Raw genomic sequence first — 8,585 nt, forward strand, 5'->3', positions numbered from 1 at the left:
TTCGTTGCCTTTTCCGGTCTTCTCCCGGCAGCGGCAGTTACGTGCGTGCCATCTTGTCCTACTGTTGCCGAAGAAACTCAGTTAGGAAGATAGATCTGCAAAGTAGGGTTTTGTGGGCCATAATCTGGTGCTAGGTTATTGTAGAACATAGTTTACCGCAACTATTGACGGTTTCAAAACCCGCTTTAATGGCGTTATAGTCAGAAGCATCGATTGTGTAAGCTAGCTAGCGTTAGCAGATAGCAGCTAATTTCCCGCATTTGTGGATCGACAGCCTGGGATCCTCGCATTATGGCCAACAACACTGTAGCCGGGAATCAGCAACAAGGACAGGCTGTGAACAAGATTGGCCCTAACCCTGGAAAACATGGCAACAACTTGCCTCTCTGGGGCAACGAAAAGACTATGAACTTGAACCCTATGGTCCTCACCAACGTGCTCTCATCTCCATATTTCAAGGTTCAGCTCTATGAACTGAAAACCTACCATGAGGTGGTGGATGAAATATATTTCAAGGTAACCAGACGATGCTGGCTAACGTTACTATGCTAGCTAAAGTTGGTTAGCTACCTTCGGTAGCGGTTTGAACGTATGGGTAAATTGCTAACTGGCTAAATGATTCAGTGGCAGGTAGCTAGCTTTTGCTTAACGCTGTTTTTCATATTATAATTTGGCAGTATCATCTCAAATGGTTCCTAACGTGTTTGTTAGCTAACTAACYTCACTAGCGTGCTAGCTACCGCTAACCCGACCCTATTTTCAGTTCTGTTTACTCATTTGAGTGGGTTGCAACGTTAGTTAGCTATGTAGCTAAGTTAACTAGCAAACATCTCTTAGGTTTTCCTGTACGGTCTGTAGTTAATTTGCTGATAATTGAAATTGTGTTGGAATTAACGTTACTGTAGCTAGTTAACGTTCCCAAACCTAGCTAACGTCAGCTGGCTAGTTAATTGGCTAGCCAGTCAGGTAAACTCTAGTGTTATGTTAGCCTATTAATACACGCTAACTACATTTAGCGCCTAATTAGTATTGCTGAAGAGATCTTTCCCGGAATATTTTTGTAGCACCGACGCACGCTCGGTCTTGAACGTGAACAAGTATCGCTTGCAGTACGGGTTTGGAAACATAAGAAACGTAGCTATTTTTCATATCAGCGAGAAATTGTTCTCAAATGGTTAATTGGGGCGACCACCTGCGCTAATTAGCTATCCAGCATGCTTCGAACTAACCCAAAGGCCGGCAAATGGCGATATTGAGTCGTTTAATTTTACTGTCGAAAGGCATTGTATCCCCCGTGGACCGGTTTGTACGTTCAGGCTGCAAAGGCGTCGATTTCCGCCTAGTCGCAATTTAATGGCGAGAAGGCAGTTAAAAAAATGGAAATGTGTGTACTTTATGAAGCACTATTTTCCACCATGGCTAATGCCTAGGAATGCTAGTCCCAGATGTTGCATATCGTGTTCAGCCAATCGGGGTGCCGAAGTCTGTTGTTTCCCTCTGGCTGAACGCTGGGCACATCAGGAAGTAGCATTAGACACTCTAGAATGTCAATAGGCATCCTAACACCTTTGTATAACACCTGTGTGTAACAAAAGAAAGCCGACAGAAACGTGTTGTAATTGAAACATGCTGTCGACTGCAACTGTGATGAAGCCTGTTAAAAACAATGTACAGTGAGTGTATATTTAGCATTTGTTAAATGATTTTGATGTGATTGGAAAGTAAAGGGCTGCAAAGGCGTCTTCCTGATGTGCCCAGCGTTCAGCCAGAGGTAAACAACAGACTTCTGCAACCTGAATGTGATTCACATGCATTGATTTTAGCATCATGGGGTCACTGTGTTTTTAAAAAATTGTTTCTGTAGGTGACTCATGTTGAGCCCTGGGAGAAAGGCAGCAGGAAGACTGCTGGACAGACTGGAATGTGCGGAGGGGTAAGTTAGAAAGTACGTGCCTTTTGCCTCCCCCTGTTTCTCTGTCCCAGATGATGGGGGTAACAGTCACTCTCTGACTTGTCTGATTTAATGGCTTTAGCTGTCAACAGAATCAATGTTACATCCTGACCAGAGAAGCTATTCTCTGCCTAATTGTGTTCATAAGTGCATCACATACGTTTTACATTTTTTACATTAGTAATTCAGCAGACGCTCTTATCCAGAGCATTTTAGTTAGGTGCACATACATGCATACAGACACACATACATACATACATACATACATACATACATACATACATACACGCATCAAAAGTCAGTAGTTGATAGATGACAAACGCAAGCAACACACTTAACTTAGCTGTGGAGTAGGACCATGTTGAAAAACGATAATTCCCCCCAAAACATAGAGGTCCACTTCAGATATATGTTAGGAACACTGGTCCCAAAAACCAAAACGTTTGACACATGAACCTCTGTTCTCAGGTGCGTGGAGTCGGGACGGGCGGCATTGTGTCCACGGCCTTCTGCCTGTTGTATAAGCTGTTTACCCTCAAGATGACCCGCAAGCAGGTGATGGGACTGATCACTCACAACGACTCGCCCTACATCAGAGCACTTGGTTTCATGTACATAAGGTACGACTCGCCCTACATTTTGGTTTATGTAAAAGGCAAATGTTTGCACAAAGGATAGAACCTATTGGACTTGTTTTTATTTGTCTGTAAATACATTCCACTCACCCTGTTCTAATGGGTTGCAACCTCTTTGAAATGCTCAGCAGCCATTTTGCAGTGTATAGTTGCATGCCTAAATGCTACCATTTTGTTCCGACATCTCTTTATTAATGTGTTGTTAAATTAACTACATGTCTGTTCCTGGAATAGAGAGGTGTTATATAAGATTTGTTCGCAGACAACAGTAGGTAGCCTAGCAGCTAAGAGCATTGGGCCAGTAACCGAAAAGTTGATGGTTCGAATCCCCGAGCAGACTAGGTGAAGAAGAAAAAAATCTGCCTGTGTCCTTGAGCAAGGCTCTTAACCCTCATTGCTCCTGTAAGTCGCTCTGGATAAGAGCATCTGCTAAATGACAAAAATGTGAAAACAGTATCTACCGTCAGATAGTTAACATTGGCGTCAAGTTGCAGGCGGAAGTCAAAGACGTCTACATGTGTTATTCAATGGGATGCTCAATAGTGTGTTATGTGTGTGTTTCCTCTAGATACACCCAGCCTCCTGCAGACCTGGTGGACTGGTATGATGGTTTCCTGGATGATGAGGAGGTATGTCCACACGGGTAATACTTTCATGTTTCTCTACCTTTCACTAACAAGTCTGGCATGATCCAAACTGTTGGCTCTCAGTTCTCTCCTCGTTGTGATGCTCAGAGCTGATTTTTCACCTTTGCCTTCATTTGGCTTAATTGTCCCCAGTCCCCCTCCCCCCGCGCAAAGTTGAGTAGTTAGGTCATTCACTCTGCTCTGCTGCCTGTTTTTGTCAGGGTAAGTATATTTGACGTAGAGTTGAACCATACAGTCAAATTCTGTTAACTAAAGGCATGCCCTTTGTGTTTGCCAAGATGCAATCAGGACTTGTTGCACAAACTCAATTAATAAAATCTAATTTGCACAATTTGACATTTTACACTGAAATGTGTAACGTTGTTTCTCCCAGGCTCAGATTTTTATTTATTCTAATTAACACGTTTTATTTTAAAATATAACAACACGTATATTTCAACACATAAATCCATTGCTTCGTTTTCTTTTATCTGACACCCTCCTACTTAAAGGTGCTACACATAGGATTCTTTTGCATTGTAATTTCAGAAAATGTCCTTAACATATCTGGCACTAATAATGGAATGATAGTGTTTCACAGTATTACTTACCCACCAGTGTTGTGATTGGATATTCACCTGTTGATTTCTCCCGCAGTGGCATCCGTTGTCAAAATGGGAACGCTGTTCTAACTTTGGCTGTGTTATCTAGTGGAAATGGCTGCCATTTCCTGGTTGCAAAAATTCTGCAATGTTTCCTCAGTTTCAATTTATTTGAGAAAACAAGCACTGAATAGTGTAGGTAAGCATTGTGCCATTTGTATCACTGTGAAATATATTTTAATAACAGCAAATATTGTTTTTACAGCTGTTTGAAGTTGGTGGTCCAAAACAAAAGTTACTTTCAGTTTTGGTCCACCAGTTTCAAACAGCTGTAAAAACAATATTGTTTTATATTGAAAATGCATTTCACAGTGATTTAGATGGTACAACGATTCCCTGCACTATTCAGTGCTTGTTTTCTAACATATAAACTGAAATTGAGCAAAGAGTGTTTGGAGAAAAAAAATCCAAACAGGAGATGACAGCCATTTCCACTAGCTAACACAGCCACAAAGTCAGAAACAGCTTTCCCAGTTTGATAGCAGATGCCACTCCGGTGGGAAAAATCAATAGGCACTTATATAACAGCCAATCACAACACTGGTGGGTAAGTAATACTGTGAAACACTATCATTCCATTATTAGTGCCAGATATGTAAAGGACATTTTCTGAAATTACAATGCAAAAAGAATCCTATGTATAGCACCTTTTAATATAATTTAACAATTTTCTGAGGAGAACTTTGTAGTAGATGTACAGTGCATTCGGAAAGTATTCAGACCCCTYAACCTTTTCCACATTTTGTTACATTACAGCCTTATTCTAAAATGGATTAAATTGTTTTCCCCCCTCATCAAGCAACACATAATACCCCATAATGACAAAGCAAAAACAGATTTTTTTTTTTTGTTGCTAATTTGTAATATGATATTTACATAAGTATTCAGACCCTTTACTCAGTACTTTGTTGAAGCACCTTTGGCAGCGATTACAGCATTGAGTCTTCTTGGGTATGACGCTACAAGCTTGGAACACCTGTATTTGGGGAGTTTCTACTATTCTTCTCTGCAGATCCTATCAAGCTCTGTCAGGTTGGATGGGGAGCGTCGCTGCACAGCTATTTTCTGGTCTCTCCAGAGATGTTTGATCGGGTTCAAGTCCGGGCTCTTGCTGGGCCATTCAAGAACATTCAGAGACTTGTCCCGAAGCCACTCCTATGTTGTCTTGGCTGTGTGCTTAGGGTCGTTGTCCTGATGGAAGGTGAACCTTCACCCCGGTCTGAGGTCCTGAGCGCTCTGGAGCAGGTTTTCATCAAGGATCTCTCTGTATTTTTGCTCTGTTCATCTTTCCCTCGATYCTGACTAGTCTCCCAGTCCCTGCCGCTGAAAAACATCCCCACAGCATGATGCTGCCACCACCAACGCGTCACCGTAGGGWTGGTGCCAGGTTTCTTCCAGACGTGGCGCTTGGCATTCAGGCCAAAGACTTCAATCTTGGTTTCATCAGACCAGAGAATCTTGTTTCTAATGGTCTGAATTCTTTCGGGGCCTTTTGGCAAACTCCAAGCGGGCTGTCATGCTGTTTACTGACGAGTGGCTTCCGTCTGGCCACTACCATAAAGGCMTGATTGTTGGAGTGTTACGGAGATGGTTGTCCTTCTGGAAGGTTCTCCCATCTCCACATAGAAACATCAGGTTTTTGCKCACCTCCCTGACCAAGGGCCTTTTCCCTCTATTGGTCAGTTTGGCTGCATGGCCAGCTCTAGGAAGAGTCTTGGTGGTTCTAAACTTCCATTTAAGAATGATGGAGGCCACTGTGTTCTTGGCGACCTTCAACGCTGCAGAATTGTTTTGGTGCCCTTTGCCAGATCTGTGCCTCGACACAATCCTGTCTCGGAGCTCTACGGACAATTCCTTCGACCTCATGGTTTGGTTTTTGCTCTGGCATGCACTGTCAACTGTGGGACCTTATATAGACAGGTGTGTGTCTTTCCAAATCATGTCCAATAAATTGAATTTACCACAGGTGGACTCCAACCAAGTTGATGAAACATCTCAAGGATGACCATTGGAAACAGGATGCAACTGAGCTCAATTTAGAGTCTCGTAGCAAAGGTCCCGAGTACTTATGTAACTAAGGTATTTCTGTATTTTATTTTTTTTGTATTAAAGCCTTTTCACTGTCATTATGGGGTATTGTGTGTAGATTGATAAGGGGGAAAAAATATTTAATCCATTTTAAAATAAGGCTGTAACGTAAYAAATACTTTCCGAATGCACTGTATCCTCTCTCTRCATTCAAACCTTCAATTGGCTGGATATTATTTGTCAGACTGTGCAACCAGGCCTACTTTCTTGTTCTGATGCATTATTTGAACCTGACGTCCTTCCCAACTGGCTAATTCCCATGTTCTCTTCTTTAGATGCCCCTTGTGCAGCAGGTGAATTGGATAATGTATCTCTCAGCACTGTTGGTTTGCGTGTGTGAGTGCAAAACGGCTGTTCTCTACCCATTCAGACCTGGTCTCTCTGTAGTTGCTGTGCACATACCTACCTACATGCCTCCACTCTGTACTTGCACTGTGGCCAGCGTCTCCCTGGACTGTCGAGAACTAGGAAGGAGGAAGCAAAAAACTTTCCTTAACCCTTATTTTTTGCCTGCCTATGGATCCATCTCAATTGTTTAAAGTCGCTTCCTCTCCTTGTTTCACCCCCATCTTTACTTCCTCTTTTAATGCTAGTGCAGATGGAGGAAACGATGAGGAGAGGAAGCCACTTTAGACTATTGAGATGCAACCCAGGGTGTTTTCAGTTATTTTGCTAACATATCGTTGTGTAAGAGAGCTCACAGTGTAAGTACAGACTTTTCAGGACAGCCAGACAGATTAAATGAGAGAAACCATTTTTCCATTTCCATACTATTATTTCCTATAGTCAGTATCAGGCACTAAGTTGAATTATAAAGCAAACACATGATAAGGATTGATATGTGAGCATATTAAGCTAGATGAAATCAGAGGTGAAGGTTCAGTACTTGGTCATCACAAATTATATTTGATTTCTAATTGAGTCATGGAGGCAAGTGTTAAAAAACAAGGGACTAGGAAGATATGTTGAATAAATATGATAATGAATACAATGTCTTTTGTAGTTCTGATTTGCATCTGAGTGTGTTAATAATGTTTTCAATACCCCCTCCCCCTCTCTATGTTCTCAGGAGCTGGATGTGAAGGCCGGAGGCGGCTGCGTTATGACCATCGGAGAGATGGTCCGGTCGTTCCTCACCAAGCTGGAGTGGTTCTCCACACTCTTCCCACGCATCCCGGTGCCTGTGCAGAAGATGATTGACACACAGATGAAGGCAAGGCCCCGGAAGGTTCCCGAGAAGGTGGAGGAGCCGGTAGAACCTGTGCCAGAGGAGGGACGGGCGACAGAAGGGCGTAGACGCTCCCGGTAGGAAATGGATAAAAGCCATTCTGAAGAATATTCTGTATTATGTGGATCGCATCTCTGTCAATGAGGGAGGGTTTTTGCTGTTCGTGAGGCTGATATTTAGGTTTGTTTCTGTTTTTCTATTGGTCAGGAGCCCCAGGAGGTCCCCCAAACGGTCGAGGAGCAGGAGCCACCACCGCGAACGAGAGCGCCACGGCCCAAGCTTCGACCGCGAGCTGGAAAGGGAACGTGACCGCCAGAGGAAGGAGAGGGAGGGTAAGGACGGGGACAGGAGAGGGGACAGAGAGAGGGAAAGAGGAGAGAGAGGGGAGAAAGAGAGGGACAGGGGAGGAGAAAGGGAGAGGAGACGGTCCAGGAGCAGGGAACGCAAGGGAGAGCGGAAAGACAGGGAGAAAGAAAGGGAGGGGGGCGGGGAGAACGACAGAAGCAGGAGGAAAGACAGGGGCAGCGACAGAGGGAGGGAGAGGTCCAAGGACAAGAGGAGCAAGGGAGAGACTGAGGACAGGAGACACAAAGAAGAGCGTGATGAGAGGAGGGGGCACAGGGAGGAGAGGAAGGCCAAGCGCTCCAGCCGGAGCGGAAGCAGAGAAAGGAGACACAAGGAGAAGTCCAAGAAGAGAGGAGAAGTCCAAGAAGAGAGTGGAAGCAAGAGCAGGGCCGAGGTGGGGGAGAAGGAGAAGAGCAGGAAGAGAGAGCGCAGCCATGAGAGGGGGGAGGGCGAGCAGCGCTCACACAAACGTAGCCGCAGCAAAGAGCGGAGCCACCGGCCACGAGAGCCCAGCAATGGGAAAGACCATGGGAAACACAGAGAGCGCAGGAGGAGCCAGAGCACAGAGAGAGGAGAGAGGACGACACAGAACGCTAGGGCAGAGTCCCCTTAGCTCGTCACAGCTCTTCTCTGCCTTTCTCTCTTCATTCATTTGTTTTACTTGATCGTGTAGTCTGTCACGTATTATTAAAAAGAGAAGAAGAAAACATTAGCACGAGAAACTACCTGGACTTGTCTTTGGCCAACGTAATGTTACTTTATGTAGATCTTTCTATCTCTCTGCCTTTCTCCTCCCTTTCTAGACCAGCGTTACTTTTCATTCGAGACAGTTGTATTAGGGAAAAAATGCCATTTTAAGTTTTATATGGTTTTGTCTCTGGAAAGTTCCAAATTGCTTTGTACATACGGGTCTGAGAATGTTTTAAATCCTACAGAGCAACCTCCGAAGGTGAATTTGTACCATGCACTGAGCCGTACTGATATTGTGCTGTGTTTGGTTAAGTGCTCTGTTGCATTTTGTTTTCTAATAAAACTACTTTTACAAAAGGA

General features: G+C 44.0%; 1 protein-coding gene across 4 annotated transcripts; it reads left to right on the plus strand.

The window, feature by feature from the left end:
* prpf38b (pre-mRNA processing factor 38B) lies at window positions 1–8,585 on the plus strand. Of its 4 annotated transcripts, XM_023977585.2 has the most exons (6): window positions 1–516; window positions 1,865–1,933; window positions 2,420–2,571; window positions 3,155–3,215; window positions 7,032–7,267; window positions 7,398–8,585. In XM_023977585.2, exons 1-6 carry the CDS (start codon window positions 292–294, stop codon window positions 8,146–8,148), a joined length of 1,494 nt encoding a protein of 497 aa, XP_023833353.1. In that variant the 5' UTR covers window positions 1–291; the 3' UTR covers window positions 8,149–8,585. The 4 variants fall into 4 exon arrangements, with proteins under 4 accessions (XP_023833353.1, XP_023833355.1, XP_023833356.1 ...); XM_023977587.1 differs by lacking the exon at window positions 1–516 and having other exon boundaries at window positions 1,863–1,945; XM_023977588.1 differs by lacking the exons at window positions 1–516; window positions 1,865–1,933; window positions 2,420–2,571 and having other exon boundaries at window positions 3,155–3,229.

This window comes from Salvelinus sp. IW2-2015, linkage group LG32 (genome assembly GCF_002910315.2).
Source record: "Salvelinus sp. IW2-2015 linkage group LG32, ASM291031v2, whole genome shotgun sequence".
NCBI classification, from domain to species: domain Eukaryota; kingdom Metazoa; phylum Chordata; class Actinopteri; order Salmoniformes; family Salmonidae; genus Salvelinus; species Salvelinus sp. IW2-2015.